Below are 20256 nucleotides of genomic sequence, written 5' to 3' on the forward strand. Positions count from 1 at the left end.
CAAAGACTTTAATAAATGAAGAGATACATTCTGTTCAGGGATTGTAAAATGTATTATCAAGGGATCAATTTTCCCCCAAATTATCTATAGTTTCACCATAATCTCAATCAAAACTCCAGTAGAGAGGGGTGCAATGGCTTATACCTATAATCCCAGCATTTTGGGCAACTGAGGCAGGAGGATTGCTTGGGCCCAGGGGTTCGAGACCAGCCTCAGCAGCAGAGCAAGACCTCAAGTACGCTTCTTTTTAAAATATGTATTAAAATTCATATGGAAAAGTAAAGGACTTAAAATAAAACAATATTGAAACAAAAAAACAAGGTTGAAAGATTCACACTATATGATTTCAAGACTTAATACAAAGCTACAGTACTCAAGACAGTTATCTGTAAAAGAATAGACATATATGTCAACAAAACAGAATACAAGGTCTACACGGTAAGGTCAATTGATTTTGACAAATGTTTCAAGGTAATTCAATAAAGAAAACCAGTCTTCAATAAATGGTGCTGACATAAACCCAATCCAAACCTAGTAAAATATAGAAAAATTAACTTGAAATGAATCTTAGACCTAAATGTAAGGTAAAACTGTAAAACTTCTAGAAGAAAATATAAGACATTGCCTTTTTATCTTTGGGTCAGGAAAAGATTTCATAAGTACCACAGAAAAAAGGCAAAACTACAAAAGAAAAAATTAATAAATTGTATTTATCAAAAATAAGAATTCTGTTCTTCCAAAGACATTTGTTAAGAAATGAGAATAAAAGCTACAATCTAGGAGAAAATGTTTGTAAAACATATATCCAATAAGTAACCGGTGTGTAAAACAAACAAAGAAACTTCATGTCTCAAAAATAAGAAAACAAACAATCCAATCCTCTTTATAGAAAAGTTCTAAATAATTTATGTATATACTCTTCCCTCTAGGAGTTGGAGCTTAGCCTTCACACTCCCCAACTTTGGTGTTGGCTATTCACTGACTTGCTTCCAAGGATCAGAATACGGAAAAGTAGAAAAAAACAACTCTGCAGTGGACAGACATGCCAGACTCTACCTTAATCATGCAATCAAGGTTAATATCAGTAATAAGTCATGTTGATAATATGTACCCTCATGTGATGAAAAGGGCACTTGGGGCTGGGCGCGGTGGCTCAGCCTGTAATCCCAGCACTTTGGGAGGCCAAGGGAGCAGACTGCCTGAGTCCACGGGTTCAAGACCCACCTGGACAACTTGGCGAGACCTGGTCTCTACAATAAATAAAATATCAGCCGGGCATGGTAGCGCATCTGTAGTTCTGGCTACTTGGAAGGCTGAAGCGGAAGGATCGCCGGAGCCCAGGAGGTCAAGGTTGCAGTGGCTGGAAGCGTGCCACTGCACTCCAGTCTGGGCAACAAAGTAAGACTCCAACTCACAAAAAAAAAAAAAAAAAAGGAAAGGGCGCTTGGACTTTGTGGCTATAACCCACAACCTATAGGGAACCTGTCTCCTACCTATAATCTACAACCCTAGTCCAGTCACAAGTAAAACACAAGAAAAACCAAATTAAAGAGCATTCTCAAAACTGCCAAGGTCATGAAAAACAAGGAAACACAAAAAAATTGTTACAAACCAGAGGAGACTAAGGAGTCACGACGACAGATGTGACGTACTAACATGGATGGGATCCTGGAATAAAAGGTCCATTAATGGAAAAATTAGTAGAATCTGAATAAAGCTTAGAGTTTAGTTTTTTGGGATTTTTTTTAGTCGGAGTCTCACTCTGACGCCCAGGCTGGAGTACACTGGCACACTCACAGCCACCGCAGCCTCAACCTGCCAGGCTCAGGTGATCCTTTTCTCTCAGGCCTTCCAAGCAGCTGGGACTACAGATGTGCGCCACCACAACCACTAATTTTTTTTTTTTAATTATACAGACAAGGTCTCACCACGTTGTCCAGGCTGTCAGACTCCTGAGTTCAGGCAATCCTCTCACTTTGGCCTCCTAAAGTGCTGGGATTGCAGGTATGAGCCACCATGCCCAGTTAGTTGTTTTTCTAATTGTGTTAAAAAAAAACATATAAAATTTGCCCTCAACCATTGTTTTTTCAAATACTAGTCAAGTGCAGTAGTGGGAGGAGAGGGAAAGAGTAGAACAAGGAATTCAAACTGACTGTGAACGACCAATTGAGATAACTCACTACCTTTGGGCCAGTCCCTCTTAGCCATTTTTAAGCATACAGCTCAATAGTGTTAAGCATAATTACAGTGTGGTAAAACAGATCTCCAGAACTTTTTCACCTTGTAGATTTAACCAGCGGTCCCCAATATTTTTGGCATCAGGAACCAGTTTCATGGAAGACAGTTTTTCCACAGATGGGGAGGAGGGGCAGAAGGATCCCCAGGCATTTGATTCTCATAAGGAGCATGCAACCTAGATCCCTCACATGTGCAGTTCACAATAGGATTCACGCTCCAATAAGAATCTAAAATGCCACTATTGATATGACAGAAAATGGAGCTCTGTTCGCTGGTTACTCACCTCTTGCTATAAAACCTAACAGTTTCTAACAGGCCACAGACTAGTACCAGTTGGCGGCCCAAGGGTGGGAGACCCCTGTCTTAAACAACCCCTTTGTCCCCTCCCCCCAGTCCCTGGCAACCACCATTCTACTTTCTTTTTTTTTTTTTTGAGTTGGAGTCTCACTCTGTAACCCAGACTGGAGTGCAGTGGCCGCTCCCAGCCACTGCAGCCTCAACCTGCTGGGCTCTGGCGATCCTTCTGCCTCAGCCTTCCAAGTAGCTGGAACTACAGGTCTACGCTACCATGCCCGGCTAATTTTTGATTTATTGTACAGATGAGGTCTCGCCAAGTTGCCCAGGTGGGTCTTGAACCCGTGGGCTCAGGCAAGCCACTCACCTCGGCCTCCCAAAGCGCTGGGATTACAGGTTAAACCACCGAGCCTGGCCTACTTTCTTTATGTATGAATTTGACAGCTTTAGACACCTGCTAGAAGTACTGTCCTTTGTGGCTGCTTTATTTCACTTTGCACAACGTCCTCAATGTTCATCCATACTGTAGCTAGCATGTGACAAGATTTCCTTCCTTTTGAAGGTTGCACGGCATCCCAATGTGTGTTTATACCACATTTTGTTTATCCAGTCAGCTGTCAGCAAACATTCGGGTTGCTTCCAACTTTTGGCTCTTGTAAGTAGTGCTGCTATGAACATGTGTGTGCAATAGCTGTTACTGTGTGTGTGTGTGTGTGTGTGTGTGTGTGTGTTTAAGGGGGCAGGAGAACTGAGTAAATACTTCACCAAAGAAGACATATTGATGGTAAATAAGGACAGGAGAAGATGCTCAACGTCATTACTCACATGAAATTTAAACACCATGAGGTATCGCTATACACCTCTAAGCAAAAAAAAAAAAAAAAACCCCACAGAAGTAGACAACATCAGGTGCTAGCTAGGATACGGAATAACTCTTGCACATGGCTGGAGAGAATGTTAAATAGCACAGATGCTTTGGAAAATGGTCAGGTAGCTTGTCATACAGTTAAAACATACATTTACCATAATACCCAAAAGTTCCATTCCTAGGTATATAACCAAGTGAAATAAAAACTTGTGTTCACACAAAACCCTGTACAAGAATGTTTATAGGGGCTTTATTTATCATCACTAAAAACTGAAAACCTAGCCAGGCTCGGTGGCTCAGCCTGTAATCCTGCGCCTTTGGGAGGCTGAGGTGAGTGGATTGCTGGAGCCCGCAGGTTCGAGACCCGCCTGGGCAACTTGGCAAGACCTCATCTCTACAATAAATCAAAAAAATTAGCTGGGCGTGGTAGCACATGCCTGTAATTCCGGCTACTTGGAAGGCTGAGGCGGAAGGATCGCCGGAGCCCAGCAGGTCAAGGCTGCGGTGGCCAGGAGCGGCCACTGCACTCCAGTCTGGGAGACTGAGTGAGACTCCAACTCAAAAAAATAAAAATTAAAAATAAAAATAAAAATTTACATATATAGTAAAAGTCGCCCCTTTTAATGTACAGTTCTGAGTTTTGACAAATGCAATTCACTCACCTCGGCCTCCCAAAGCGCGGGATTACAGTCTGAGCCATCGAGCCCGGCTTATATGTAAATTATGCCTCAAAAAATTAACAAAAAACAAGTGTCTTTTCTACCAGAAGTTTCATCACATTTGATATAAAACAGAGAACACTGAAACATGCTACATCCTACTGTTTGTTTTGTTATGAAAATGTTCACTTTCCTATTTGTGCTCTCCTGTTTAACATTTTTATTCCTTGGCAGATTTGGGCATTAACAGATATCTTCTCTTATCTTGTTTCTGTAGCTACAAGGGCTTATCTCATTCAACCAGTTACATGGCTCAGTTAAGCAGGTGTATCAGGCTTTTATAAAATATCTCCCCTACTTCAAATCTCTTTTCCTTCCTGAAAGACATTTTTATTTATCTATTGACAAGTAAAAGAGCCTTCAAAGCAGCACTTCACCCTTGGAAAATTCTATAGTCTACGTTCTCAGGAAGTTGGTAAAGCAAGGCAGACGCAAACCACTCTGGAGTACACTGAATACATCTGGCCAATGAGAAATTTGCTGGAGGTTTCCCAGGCAAGTCTTATGAGCTCCCAGAAAAAGAGACATGTGTCTTGATGTGACAAACGGAACTTACTATCAGGTGAGGAACTGACCTGATGCTAAAGCTATTACACTGAGAATGAGAAAGCAGAGATATAAAAAATATGTGGGTCCTTGAAGACACTGTGAAGCACTTGATCACACTATTCTGGAAATGTCGTTGTTTAGAGTTCTTATAAAAGGTAATAACTTTTCTATTGTTTAAGATAGCTTAAGTCAGTGTTTTATGACATTTGCAGATGAAAACATTCTACTAATACAGGCCCTACTCTCACTGCCTAAGACATCACAGCAAAGTCATACAAAGCTCTCTTAAAAGTTTTCTTCTGCCTGGGAATGGTGGCTCAAGCCTATCATCCCAGCACTTTGGGAGGCTGAGGCGAGAGGATTGCCTGAGACCATCAGTTCAAGACCAGCCTGGGCAACTCAGTGATACCTCGTCTCTACAATAACTCAAAAAATTAGCCTGGTGTGGTAGTGCACATCTGTAGTTCTGGCTACTTGGAAGGGTGAGGCGGAAGAATCACCTGAGCACTGCAGGTCAATGCTGGGTTGGCCATGAGCGTGCCACAGCACTCCAGCATGAGCAACGGAGTGAGACTCCCACTCAAAAAAAAAAAAAAAAAGGTTTTCTTCTGCCAGGCACAGTGGCTCACACCTGTAATTCCAGTACTTTGGGAGGCTGAGGCGAGAGGACTGCCTGAGCCCAAGGGTTCGAGACTAGCCTGAGCAACATGCAAGACCTCGTCTCTACAATAAATGAAAAAATTGGCTGGGGCATGGTGGCATATGCCTGTGGTTCCAGCTACTTGGAAGGCTGAGGCGGAAGGATCGCCTGAGCCACAGCTGCAGTGGCCGTGAACAGCGTGCCACTGTACTCCATCCTAGGCCACAGAGTGAGACTCAGACTAAAAAAAACAAAAACCAAAAATAAAAAATAAAGTCTATTATAAAAAATATTTTCATCTCAGAAAATCCCTCTCTTTCACTGCTTACTTCTACTCTTTCTCCTGGTACTTATTCCAAATCCCCTCTACTTTTCTCATGAGAGAGGAGTCCCAGAGGTTGGGGTTTTCACAAGTAATCTCATCACAAGGAATGAAGCAAACTAATCTACAGTGACAGAAAGAATACTGGTGGCTCAAGGATGGAATGTAAGGGGTGGAAGTGGAGAGAGGGACATGAGAGATAGATTCTAAAGCGATACAAGGACACTATTGGGAAGTGATGGATATCCATCTTCATTATCCTTGATCACTGATGGTTTCACATACATACATATATGTGAAAACTTATTAAAATTTATATATTTTAAATGCATGCAGCTCATTATATATCAGTTATACCTCAGTAAAACTAGAAGTTGGGGTTTTTTAAATAAGATAGCTTTACTGAGTGGCCTTCTGTTTCTGTGCAACCTACAGATATCTTTCCTTACCCCTTAAACTCCAAGTAGAATTGACTAGACCCTTTTCTCAAACTATTGGAACACATGACATCTTTCATAAATAAGTTATTCTCACTACAGCTGCACAGTAAATTTTCAGTGAGCCAATCACCAAAAAGTTTGCAAAAAAATTTATATCTAATCTAATGCCCACTTCCTCTTGGGAGTTATGCTAAAAATACATAGGCACACTAAGACTCCTTAAAATCTTGTACCTTCTCAAATCACACAATGTTCCTTTGGGAGCCAAGCTCTTCGATTTGCCGCTGTCAGTTCCCTCCTGCTCTTTCACCCCCATCTCCCTGGCATTCACCGAACCCATAAGCTTCCTTATTCTCTCTCCTTCACAAACATCAACAAAGGGCTGCTAACCAGCTTCCCACTGAGATGAAATCTGAGTTCCACAAGGCAAAAACGTCCACAGATACCTTCCTATTGCTCGTAAAGAGGAGACAACTATACTCTGTGCCACACAAGGGCACCAAACAACTAGAGGAGAATGTTTTGTAGTCTTTTCCTCTTATATGCCAAAAACCAGACAGCTGGTGGAGATGAGTAAAAAGAAAAGACTGCTTACCCATAGAGTAGAGGTTGTCAAAGCTCTGGTGCATGCGGATAATCTCATAGTAAAGTTCATCATAGCTGCTGGGGGTTGGCAGGAATGTGTCACCATATGTGATAAACATATTAAATAGGTTCACAATCTAAAAAAGAAGCAAAAGTCCACAAATAAGCATCAAGCTATGAAGACCAAAAATTATCAGAGGTATGCTGTAACCAGCTCTTACCAGCTTACAAGAGTTGATTATTAAATATTCAGGAAATAGCCGGGCTTGGTGGCTCAGCCTGTAATCCCGTGCCTTGGGAGGCTGAGGTGAGTGGATTGCCTGAGCCCGCGGGTTCAAGACCCACTTGGGCATCTTGGTGAGACCTCATCTCTACAATAAATCAAAAACTCAACGGGGCATGGTAGTGTATGCCTGTAATTCTGGCTACTCGGAAGACTAAAGTAGAAGGATCACCGGAGCCCAGTGGGTCAAGGCTGTGGTGGCCGGGAGCGGCCACTGCACTCCAGTCTGGGCGACAGAGTGAGACTCCAACTCAAAAAATAAATAAATAAATAAATAAATATTCAAGAATTTTGTAAGCTCGTTGTTAAATGCAGCCCTTATAAAAGAATCCACTCATATATATGTACAGTTAAATAAATTACATTAAAATGAAAGTAACAGACACTCAAAACTTATCACTTTCTAACTTTTCTCTACTTCTCCCTCTTTTCTAAGCTTGGAGGAGAGCTCACACCTCGTGTAATCATGGGGTGGGAACACCCCATCCAGGTGTGTGGCTGCAGTCCTCCCAGCTCTGCAGGACTCTGCTACCACGTTGACAACTTGAAACTGGCCATGGTGGGTGCAGTTATACAATGACAAGCAGCAAATGCTACACACCAGAACTTTTCACTCCCAAGTTTTGGACATTTGCAAACAAACACACTGATTAATATCCCAAGAGGACAGTTAAAAGGCACAACAGGCCGGGCGCGGTGGCTCAAGTCTATCATCCCAGCACTTTGGGAAGCCGAGGTGAGGGAACTGCCTGAGCCCACGGGTTTGAGACCAGCCTGGGCAACCTGGCAAGACCTCATCTCTGCAATAAATCAAAAAATGAGCAGGGTGTGGTAGTGCATGCCTATAGTCCTGGGTACTTGGAAGACTGAGGCAGAAGAATCGCCTGAGTCCAACAGATCGACACAGGGGTGGCCATGAATGTGCCGCTACACTCCAGCCTAGGCAACAGTGTGTGACTCCCAAGTGCAGCCATGACAGAACTACTCATCTGGCTGGGATATGCTTAGAGGCTTTGCTATTTACCAACACAGAGACTGCAGTGGTATACAGGAGTCTCTCAACTGGGACCAAGACTCACTATTCATATGCAGAGATAATACCTATACCCACCCCTGCCAGACAATACAGTCGTGAAGGAAAAAGAGTCATGCAGAGCTTACCAAAGACACAGGTAAGAGTGGGGACCACCAGTCTAGAGATTCTGATCCAAAAAGAAAATAGAGGCCTGGTTTCCTCTATGGTTTATTCCCCAGACCACCAGCTCCTGTTTCAAACTAGCTCATTTCTGCCTTGGACCCAAGAAAAGTGTAAGGCTTCAGGGAAAAAAAAATATTTGTTTTGTTACTCACCATGAGGGCTAATGTAAAAATGTTGTGTTTGGCCAGAAGTACAGTCTCATTTGACATAAGGAACTTCAGCAAATTTATCAAGGCTTTAAAAAAAAAGAAAAGAAAAAAGAAAGACATCAACAAGCTATTCAAACCATAATCAATAAAGTTAAATGAAACCAGACTAGCTCTACAGAAATCCATAGGGTTAAAATGAGTAAGTCTCAGCACCAAGGTCTTCTAAAAAGTAAGTATGGTAAGTGTATTTGAGGAAAGCACTAAGCTCCCCAAGCACATGTATGCTTATCTGCCCTTGGGAGGTTTTTAAAAATCTACTTCTTTTTACCACTTCTTAAATAGTAATTAAGCTCAGAAATTTGCCTATAAAACTGACATTTTGGCATTCCAAATTTACTCCCATGGTGATTTCTCCATCAAATTTGCTCAATTTCAGGTGGAAGAAAATGAGTGTCCCTCTTCTACCCTAGGCTGCCAGCATCTGTTTCAAATATCAATGCTAAGAGAAACATCTATCAATTCTAATTGGTCACCGGTGTGGCAGCTACACCATGGCACCAACAGCTGGGCACCAGCTCTGGGTGGGGAGAGAGCTCATGGAGAGGGAAAGCAGCCGTTCACTGCTCCAGCTACACAAAAGTTCAGCTTGCTCTGACCTCCCTTGACAGTGACATATTTACCCAAAAGGCTCCTTCTCGACCTGGCAATCCTTGGTGAGAGGAGAGATTGTGAAAACCCAAACCACCTCAGGAAAGAGACTGACTATCACATTCCCAGGCTAGGAGTGCAGCTTTAAAGACCTTTTGTGTAAGTAAATACTACACTTAAAAAAAATTATCAATTGCCTTGTGCTCATTTCACCTAGGACACTTGTCCATGAACTGGGCCCACCTTGAATAATGTCTCTGCACCTCGCTCCCCTGCTCGATGGGATACTATAAAGAAGGGGTTCAGCAGCTGCAGACAGGCTATGGTCCTTGTCTTCTCCCCATCAAACCTCCCACCTTCGATGGACCCAAGAAAAGCTTTGACTTCTCCTTTTCTAAGACCACATCTGCTTCTTTGCCCACAAAGAACTTCATTCTCCCATGCTGTCTGAGCTTTGTGTGAAGTTTACTACTCTTAGAGAGAGATGTACGCTTTGATTTGGAACAGTGCGGAAGGATGAGTAGGAGACCCTCCAGACACTGCTGCCTGCCACAAAACACCCCTCACTCTTAATTCTCCAAAAGCACAGGTGCAGGAAAGAATCCACAGGCAAGGCAAGTACACAAGCCTGGCTTCACCCACGTTCTGTTTCTAAAGCCCAAATCTTCCCCTCAAATAGCAGGAAAGCCTTGCTAGTGATGACGGAGGTAGCCATCCTCAATTATGAACTCTGATCCCCACCTGGACTTAAGTTATCTGGGGTTTCATAACGAAAAGCCAAAAGACAGGCAGTTGCCCCTTCTGATGGTAGTCTGTTAACACGTGATCTGTTGAAATGGACCCCTCAACGCCCCGCCCCCCCCAAAAAAAAGCCCAGGGGAGCGAATTCTAGATCGCACAACCTGCTTTGCTCCTACCCAGAATGCAGGGAATAAAGAGGGTTGGCTAAAATTCACATAAAAACAACTAACTCCAGTTCAAACTTTCCTCCTTAGTGAAGATCACCTTGCTGAGCTAACTTAGGGGCTACCCATCCCACCCCTATATCCCAGGTCTCAGACAAGCCCTTAATGGACAAACCATCTCATAATCAGACTCTATAAACTCAGAGGAGGCAAGAGAAGGGGACGGGTAGCACACATGGCACTCAGCAAAAACATGATGGCTGAAGAGAGACAAAGCAGCTTTTGCACATATCCAATCAATGAGGGCCTTTGTCCCCAGCACATACAGCACAAAGATGCAGCCTCAGCAGTGACTCTGTGGTAATTAAGAGGCAGGAAACCTGGAGGACGTGGAAGCAATGATTTATTGCTCCTCAGCTGTACTACAGCTATTCTTGGTCTCTGGGATCCAGAGTCAGGGATGACAGCGTGATACACACGAGAGAAGGAAGAGAGCTATTCTCACACAGGCCAAAAGGCAATCTGTCTCCCAACTGCCACAGATATCAGCAGAGCCCAACAGTACTGAAGAGGGTACAGTCTGCAATACTCTGCACTTTAGTCCCATTAGACTTGCATTCTGCCCCTGATAATTCAGGTCAGACATCCCCCACCAAAAAAAAGCAAAACAAATGCTAGGGTTTTCTCACCTGGAAGTAGTTAATTATCTACAGTGAGTTTAACAGGCAATTAAAATGAACAAAGCAACCTTAAACTTGACCCCACAAGCTTTTGACATCAGAGACTATAATTCCTCTTCAAAGAGAGAATGCCCCAAATATCTCATGAAATAGTGCTTTTATTTCATCATCTCCCTGACTTTGCAATCATTATATCAACTGTTTGGGTGTCCTATACACCACTATATACATATCCTCTTCTATCTTCTGACCTGATATCATGAGAGTTCTAAGTCTGTGTGGCCTAGACATAGCTGATCATAGATTTTTAGAACTAGACAGGACCTTAGAGATCATTTAACCAGTTTTCTCATTTTTGGATAAGAAAACTCCATGCCTCACCCCAAACCAGCTAGAGACTCAGCTAGAACTAAAACCTAGTCTCCTGTTCAGTGTTCTTTCTACCACTCCCTAAAAAGATTAAACCAGATCAAGTTGAATGATAAAGGAGGCAAAACCGCTCACTCTAAGTGGTGTGCTTAGACCCGCTGACTAGTCTGTTTCCGACACTTCTCCAGACTTTGCTTTTTTTGGTTTTGTTTTTTGTTTGGTTTGAGTCAGAGTCTCACTCCGTTGTCCAGGTTGGAATGCAGTGGCATGCTCACGGCCACCCCAGTGACAACCTGCTGGGCTCCGGCAATTCTTCCACCTCAGCTTTCCAAGTAGCCAGAACTACAGTCACACACTACCACAGTAAACATCTCAAAATGTGTATACAATTTTTGGCACCCCCTGGTATATTCAAAACAGTTGAAAACTGATACTCAGTCAGTATGTTGCATATACGAGTTCACAGCAGCGATGCTCACAATAGCTAAAGGTGAAAATAGTCCAAGTGCCCATCAAGAGATGAATGGATTAAAAACGAGTCGTGGCACATTAGATACAATGGAAGGAATGAAATCTATGACAAAATATGCGTGAACCTTGACAATATGCTAAGTGAAAGAAGCCAAACACAAAAGGTCACATATTGTATGAATCCACGTATATGAAATATCCAGAATAGTTAAGTCTCCGGATAGATAGAGCCCAGATTGGTGATTGCCAGGGGGTGGGGGAAGGGCACAGTGAAGAGAAATTGCTGAATGGATAAGGGGTTTTACTTTGGAGTCATGGAAATATTTGGAAGTTAGGAGTTGGTGGTTGCACATTATTGCCTTCCTGCTACAACACAAAAAGACCCCCCGAAGCTTTCCTCACAAGTCACCTCAGTGGCCTCCCAGGCAGCTCCTGACCTGGCTCTCTGCTGTACCTCTCACTTCTCACATGCTCTCTTTCCCCTTCTTTGTCTCTGTTTCTTCTCTAGTATGTTCTCTTCAGCATATAACGGTCAACTAAAACTGATCCTAATTCCCTAACTCAGTATTGCCTCCTTCAAACTGTGCACTGCACATGGAATATGATTGGATAACGATGTGATAGGGAGTCAAGATCCCCTTTCTTTATGCGAACTCAGGACCAAAACAAAAGAGTATGGGGTATAAACAATTAAGTCATAAGCTATTATGGCACAGAGCTTGGCACAGGGTTTAGACAGGAGGCCAAAGAAGAGATACCCTCATGTCAGGGGCAGTTTTGAGTACAGAAGAGGTCTGGCCAGCAGGACCTCAGAGCCAACATAGAGCTCATGCTGGCTGGCTCTTGGTTTACCCCCTGCCACACACACACTCCCCCACATATACACATTTTCAGAAAACTGCCCCAAACCACCTGCTACTTGATGCCATCTGGGCACATGACCAGCCAACCTGTTTCAAGGACAATCACAGTAGTAGCAGGACATAGCAGGAAGAATTCAGATAACTATAAATACAAATAAGGGTTGACTGCATAAACATAGTACTGTTAATTAGTCATATGTCAGTAAGTGTTTGCCAAGTACAACACGTGTTACAGTCATTGTAAAACGGAGGGGTAGGACATACTTTTTCTTTCTTTAATTTAACCCCCTGCATTATCATGCTTCTCTTAGTTAAATAATAGTTTTAAAAGGAAGCAAGGATACTAAGGAGGCTGAGGTGGAGAGAATGCTTGACCCAAGGAGTTCAAGGCTGTGGTGAACGATGAAATCTTTGGGGCGTCTGGGCTTGACTCCTGGTCCCTGTTAGCTCATCCACCAAAAGAGGCTCCAGACACCTGACTATAAATACTCTTACCCTGCACTGAGTAAAAAAGTGAGACGTTATTACAGTAAAATATTTGAAGTATTACATGTTAAAGGTGTTTAAGTTGCAGGGAAGTGGATGCTCCACGCACACTAATTTCTTCACTGGAAAGGCTTTTCTACCACACCCTCGAAAACTTAGTTTCTGGGCTCTTTTTCAGGAATTCCAAACTAGCTACAGCTGCTACATCTTCTGACTCTGGACTAGAGGCAACTAACACATGGACTACTGCTATTCTTGATCTCTGGGATCCAGAGTCAGGGATGACAGTGTGATACACACAGGAGAAGGAAGAAAGCCATTCTCACACAGGCCACAAGGCAATCTGTCTCCCAACTGCCACAGACATCAGCAGAGCCCACCGATATACTGAAGAGAGTACAGTCTGCAATACTCAGCGCTTTAGGCCCGTAAGACTTGCATTCTGCCCCTGGTAATTCAGGCCAGACATACTTCACTTCAGCCCACGTTCCCATCCTTGGGCGGTTTTTGCACTGTATTTGGTGAAACAATATGACAGCAGCGTGTGGAAGTTCTGACTTGTCTGCATGGAATGAAGGCTCATGTGCAGGTTCTGGAAGCTGAGCCACGACCTGGTACCTCGATGGCTCCCTGAGTCCCACATGAATTCCCAGAGGCAGAGGCAGCCCACTGAATTTCAAATAGGAAGTGTTCAGTACTATCTGCCTGAGAATCCTGCCACCTAACACAGGCACCCCCACCCTGCAGAGAACCTTGTTTGCAGAGCTGTTCCTAGCATTAATGTATCCTACACAGCAAGGACCATCCTAGACTATTTTCCATCCTACTTTGAATTCATGGGAAGGGAAGAAGGTAGCAGCAAATTATGTTGCCATGTAGGAGTAGAATGAATAATGGATATGGGAATTTCTCCAGGACTAAAACCGGTCCCCACTTGAGGTAAACCAGGTGCAGAGAGGACCATGCCAACCATGGGAAGACACAATTAAGTGGTAGCTCAGACGCCTGCTTCAGAGAAGCAGAGGAGAGGCTTAATTACAAAACCAAGTGAATGACATTTAAATAAGATTAAAAACAGGAAAGAGACAGAGAGCCTCCAGCAGAGCACAAATAGATGTCTCCAAAGAATCAGGTCAGAGAGAGAGCTGTCTGTCTGAGCACCATTTACATACAATGAAGAGAAAAAGAAAAGCAAAGACAAGACTCAGGCAGACCTTATTTTGTGGCCTGCCATAGAGCTAGGACTAGGTGCCACAGAACCCAAATCAAAACCTTCTCATCAGGGGAGATGGGTAATTTCACAGAGACTGACAGAAGAAAAATATTACCATCTCATTTGCTTAAGAGAGAAGTCAAGGAACTCAAAGGACAGGCCGGAAATAGCACTGGTGTAACAAGCTAATGCCACCAAAACCCCAGAGGCACTATAAACTCCAGCCAATTCCAGCATCTCTGGACAAAATCACCAATTACCCAGGGACACTGCCAGCCATCAGCAGGCACACTGTCAATCAGCAAAGTGGCGCAAGAAAGACTCAGAAGTCAACACCTGCCAGTGGAACAATTTAAAAATACACTGGCTTTTCAGAATACAGGCATTTGTCTGGCTACAAACCTAAGCAGCTCACTGACATGGAGGCCAATGAATCAAACAATAAAATGCAATGGCTTTGGTCGTATGCTACCAGCCTCTCCAGGTGAACAGAGCACACAAGTCAGGATGCCAGCATGCCTGCACTGCCAGAAGGTCCCACCCTCTTCTAAATGAGCCAGAAAATAAAACAAATCCTTTCTTTAAATGGAAGTCAGGGTCCATCCTTACTATTTTCCTTGCTGTTGATGTGTATCTGCTAGAACCTCCCACTCCCCATTTTCGTGGGGACAACACAAACCTCACAATTCCCACCCGTCCTCTTCTTTTTTCATAAAAGTGAGCTTTCATATAACAGTTCCCAGAGCCAGGACTTCAGGGAGTGTAGGGTCTCCATGCAGCTGCCTCTAGCTAAGCATGCTCAGGAGCCACTGCCTCCTTCCAGGGCCCTGGATCCCCTGCTTGTTTTCCCCCACACGGTCCAACTGAACGATAGTAAAAATCAAATCACAGCTCAAATGGGGGGTGAAAGGTGCAGACAACAGTCAGAAGGGCATCCCCAAGATGGCTCTGCCTCCCAAAGACAACAAAGGCCGTAAATTCCTGCCTTTCCCCGCCCGCGTGAAACTTAAACCTGTGCTCAAACAACCAAACAACCTCTTCCTATAGAAATGCTACCTCATAGTCTCCTCCAATAAGACTCAGGCACGGCACTGGCCTGCCCCTGCAAGGTTCATAAATATACCTTTCTCCCTGCATAGCTCTCTCTCTCTCTTATTTCCTCTCTCTGTCCCCGTCACTCTCTTATTCTCTCTCCTTACTCTCTCTCCTTTTCTCTTTCTCTCTCTTGCATTCTCTCACACTCTCTTGCCCTCTCCCCAACCCCCTCTCGCTTTCTCTCTCTGTCCCCGTTACTCTCTTACTCTCTTTCTCTCTCGGTCTCTCTTTTTCTCTCTCTTGTCCTTCCTCGGTTACAGTCCCTTCGTGTAACTGCCCCTTTAATAAATCTCTTGGTTCAGACCGGCGTGGAGTCGTCACTGGTGCCAAAAACTTCTTTCAGGTGGCACACCTCATCCACAAGGGTACCTGTGTAATGAGCATTTGTATACCTAACCCTAAGTTGTGCCCCACATCTTTCAAATTAAAAATTAAAAATAAAGAAAAAAAGAAATCAAATAGTCAGTGAGACCACATCTCAGTGGAGCCACCTGATGCAGAACCAAAAACTGTACTTTCTGCCAGAATGAGGGAGGACCAATAACACACCTGTCCTGCTCCCTTGAGATCCAGAGAAGGATGACACCTTATCAAACCATGTGGTGTATCCCTTTAGAACCAGCATAGGCAGAGGAACCAAAGCAGAGCTACTCCTTTCCCTGTCTCTTCTACTTGACAAGATGGTCATGGGTCTATGACAGTTGACATTTCTCTGGATAGGAAGTGACTTCATGTGCAGAGAAAAGAACAAAGAGCGAGTTCTTGCTCTTTTAGGGGTTTTTACGTGGGAATCTTTTTCTCCCTCTAGCAGGCTAAACCTGTTAGAGATTCTTATCTTTTGCTTCTGCCAAATTTCTGAGGGGATGAGAGAAAGATCCAAAATAGTATAAATGTTGAATTTAGCCAAATGTAGTGATTTGAAAGGGGGGAAAAGCTTCCTGGCACTCTTTTTCAGTCCTTGGGCTTTCCATACTGCTATACAGAATCTTTCATAACTAAAGTACAGAACCAGAGAGATACCTTCTAATGCCCCTGAACTGGAATACGCTAACTTTGAGAGGCACTGATTCCCAGAGAGAAAAGAAGTCTCTCTCTTCTTGCACATGGAAGCTAGAGCAGGCTTAAGTAGGCACATAGAGCCGAGAATATATCTTGTGACATATTTGCCTAAATCAGAGACAATGTAGGGGAATGTGGAAGAGCAATTTTAAAAACAAGACAGCAACAGCAGCTGCCAAAATACCCTTCTCATCTACTCTAGTTTTCACTGCTATGCGCTTTTCCACTTGGACACCCTTTTCAAAACTAAAAGCAGTAACATAGAAGAATCATATAAGATGTTACCCCTAGAGGAAGCTGGGTGAGGAAAAGTGCATGAAATGCTCTACATACTATTTTGGCAACTTCCCAGAAGTCTATAATTACATCAAAATTAAAAGTTTGAAAAAGAAACTAAACTAACAGAAGTAGACAATAAAACGCTCAAAGGAGAATTTCTCAAAACCAAGGGGCTGCCAAACTGCCAAAGTCACAGTGACATAAGAATGGCCGATAAACCGATGGCTCACGTTAACTTTTCTCCTGGACACTTTCGGTACTGGGTGGCGACACCTAGGTATACCAAGCTTCCGACAAAAGGTCTCCATTCCCAGACTCAAGATGTACCTCAGCAAGAAGTCACAGGCTTCTGCTAGGGACGAGAGAACCAGCTGGATCCACAACACTGCTACTCTCTGGGTTTTCCATTTTTCCTAGGAGGTATCTAAAAGGTCAGGCCAGGTACACTGTCTCTCTTTTTCACAAAGCTGTGAATGCTTCGGATGCTGTTTAGCACCGTGAAGCTGAACAGATTGTTCTGGGGGCTTCAGGGGCCGTTCTTCCTGCAGGGAGGCAAGTGTTGCTTAGTGATCTGCATCTGAGCACAGGAGTCAGGAATTCTGAGTTCTAATCAGAACTCTGCTTAGTGTCTGGTTCCATGGTCCTTAGCAAGTCACTTAACCCTTCTATATCTCTTAGCAAGTCACTTAACCCTTCTATATCCCAACAAATGGGGATAAAAATAATGACTTATCACTCAGAGATTTGGCAGAGTAAAAGGATAAGAAAAACTGCGATCCACAGATAAATGCCGAGTACAAAATGTTAGTATAAATCTGCCTTTAAATCAACCCATGTTCTCAGACTGTGGAAAATCATACTATTTAACTGCAGGCTGCTCGGTGGCTCAGCCTGTAATCCCACACTTTGGGAGGCTGAGGTGAGTGGACTGCCTGAGCCCGTGGGTTCAAGACCCGCCTGGGCAACTTGGCGAGACCTCATCTCTACAATGAATCAAAAAATTAGCCGGGCTTGGAAGGCTGAAACGGAAGGATCGCTGGAGCCCAGCAGGTCGAGGCTGCGGTAAATAAATAAATAAAATAAAAAATAAATGCAGGCTGCCTTTCCAATGCCCCTTCTTACTGCAGTGGAAATAAAATAAGCTGACTCCATGAAGCTCTGTTCAAGTATTTCCCTCTCCAACAACTATACACTTCTCTCTGAACATTCTGTTCACTCTTTGGTTAATGGCTTAGAAACCATCAAAGTTTCCATTTTTACTTGGTTAAAAGCAATCCATACATCTGTGGGTAAGAAATAAAGAGAAAAATAAAAGAAATTACCATCACTCTCTTCCACATCAAAAACTCAAATAAAACTAGGTTGAATCAGTAAGGTGATAAAATCAGCTCAACATTTTATCCTATGGGATTCCATTACTGTTATTATTATTATTATTATTATTATATTAATACTACAACTATGAGGTGTAAACACAACATTGTGCTGCTTTAGAAGAATGCTGACCCATCATTAACGGAAATTCTACATATTCATTCATTCATTTATTTATTCATTCAAATGTTTTCTGAGTCCCTATTAAAAAACCAAAGGCCAGGCATGGTGGTTCATGCCTGTAATCCCAGCACTTTGGGAGGCCGAGGTGAAAGGATTGCTTGAGCCAAGGGGTTCAAGACCAGCCTGGGCAACTCAACAAGATCTTTCTCTACAATAAATCAAAAAATTAGCCAGGCATGGTGGCACATGCCTATAGTGCCAGCTACTTGGAAGGCTGAGGCAGAAGGATCACCTAAGCCCAGCAGGTCAAGGCCGCAGTGGCCATGAGTGTGCCATTGCACTTCAGCCTAGATGACAGAGTAAGACTCTGACTCAAAAAAAAAAAAAAAAAAAAAAAAAAAAAAGACTTCTCCTTTCACTCAACCAGGAGATCTGGGTAGCCTACATGTCAGAGAAAGGTTTTCAAATTTTCTGTAACTTGGTGAAAAATAGAGATTTCTGAAAATAGGGCAATACAGAGAGGTAAGGTTTTTTTTCTATATTTTAGTTAAAGTTAGCCTAAATATTTTCCCCCACATACTTAATACCATGGTGATAGGCATCATATAAATAGACAATGGCAGCAGGGAGTAGGTCACGGCTTGTATATGTAAAACCAGGAGTAGGAAAAATTTGTCAGGCAAAACTAAATCCCAGCAAATACAGCTGGCTCCTCTTTGTCCAAAAATCATACCTGGGAATTCATTATAGGAACTTGAGAGTCTCTGGCTACCTCTCCAATAACGAAGAGCTACTACAGTCAAAACAGCATAGGAATAAAAATCAGCACTGAAGTACAGTGATACTAAACACCCACATTCCAAACTACAAAAGGTATCTGGAGCCTAGGCAATTGTTTCCTAGATACCCAAGGACTTCTGTGTGTCCAATCTAACAACACAGGCCTTACCTGTTTTATTTATAAACAAAATCCAATTACAGCTTGTAGCATATATATGGGCAAAGATAAATACGCATAAGCATATTTGTCATGATGAGTTTCACACACCTCCCTCAAATCTGTAAGTCTAGAAGGCAAAGAAAGAGTGAAAACATGGGCATTCCAGCATATAAGGGGTAGTGCCAGCCAAGGAGTGGGTGGATCCACCACAGCCACACTTGTATCCACTCAATGCAACAGTACACATGATTACCACTCGACTGCATCAGATGTAGCGCGTTGTAGTTTGCAGCTTTCCTTACCACCTGCTGCTCTGCGTCTCTGTGCGCTCAGTGTATGAATACATGGAGCCCGGGTTCCAGGAGGGCTCGCCCAGCCTACTAGGAAAAGTCACTAACCTCCCGTCACAGGGAAATCTGGCGCAAATGCGTATGCCTTAGGAACAAGCAGCCACCCAGGCCTCACTAAGAGATAGTACATAATTGTAAACACAGTAGAACATGACAGAAAGTTCTCAAAGACATAAGGCCAACTGACTAACAGAATAAAAAATTATCTTTTTTTTCACGATTCCCTAGTGCTAAGAGTCAGAAAAGACAAATACAAAAAACATTTTAAAATCTCTTTAAAAGATAACTGCAGCTGGGCGTGGTGGCTCAAGCCTGTAATCTCAGTACTTTGGGAGGCTGAGGTAAGAGGAGTGCCTGAGCTCAGGGATTAGAGACCAGCCTGGGCAACTTGGCAAGACCTTGTCTCTACAATAAATCAAAAAATTAGCTGGGTGTGGTAGTGTGCCTGTAGTTCCAGCTACTCAGAAGGCTGAGACAGAAGAATCACTTGAGCCCAGTAGGTCGAGGCTGCAGTGGCCGTGAGCATGCCACTGCACTCCAGGCTGGGTGACAGAGGGAGACTCCAACTCAAAAAAAAAAAAAGATAACTGCCTGTTTAAGCAAAAAATGATGGCAATGCATTCTGGGGTATATGACCCATGTAAAAAGTAAAAGGTATGACAACAATAACACAAAGAACAGGAGAGACAATCCATAACGATAAAGGGTCAACTCATCAAGAGAAGAGCGGATGCAGCAGATGGGTAGGAGGGAAGCAGTGAGGAGCCTCAAAAGACAGGTAACAGGGGAAGGAAACAGGGAAAGAAACAGTGAGGAAGAGGACGGCAGATCACGGGAATGGGAGAAAAGTCAGAGATCACAGAGGCCAGAGACAGGGCAGCCAGAACAAAAAAGAAAGCAAACAGAATGAAAGAGAAAATAAAATCGGAAGGGAATCAGAAGCAGCCAGAAACAACTACCATCATCAAGTGTTTCAAACTACAGCGTGTGATTTCATCCAAGTTATAGACATAAACTTTATTGTTACAAATCCTACAACTATGCCAACATACAGATTTGCATCATTTTTGTGTTTTTTCTTTAATTCTAGGCTTTTATAGACTAAACAAGGCAACC

The 20256-nt window shown here is 43.2% G+C and overlaps 1 protein-coding gene across 3 annotated transcripts in view; it reads right to left on the reverse strand.

Annotated features, from left to right (window-relative positions):
• Positions 1-20256, reverse strand: part of CUNH10orf76 (chromosome unknown C10orf76 homolog) — a 192328-nt gene that overhangs the window by 108129 nt on the left and 63943 nt on the right. For all 3 annotated transcript variants that reach the window (XM_021718019.1, XM_021718018.1, XM_008068973.1), the window contains 2 exons: positions 8289-8371; positions 6666-6792 (listed from right to left, as the gene is read on the reverse strand). In XM_021718019.1, the coding sequence (XP_021573694.1) occupies positions 6666-6792; positions 8289-8371 (210 nt within the window). The remainder of the gene's footprint in view (positions 1-6665; positions 6793-8288; positions 8372-20256) is intronic.

This window comes from Carlito syrichta, unplaced genomic scaffold (assembly GCF_000164805.1).
Source record: "Carlito syrichta isolate Samal-C Ts95f unplaced genomic scaffold, Tarsius_syrichta-2.0.1 Scaffold311715, whole genome shotgun sequence".
Classification (NCBI taxonomy): Eukaryota; Metazoa; Chordata; class Mammalia; order Primates; family Tarsiidae; genus Carlito; species Carlito syrichta.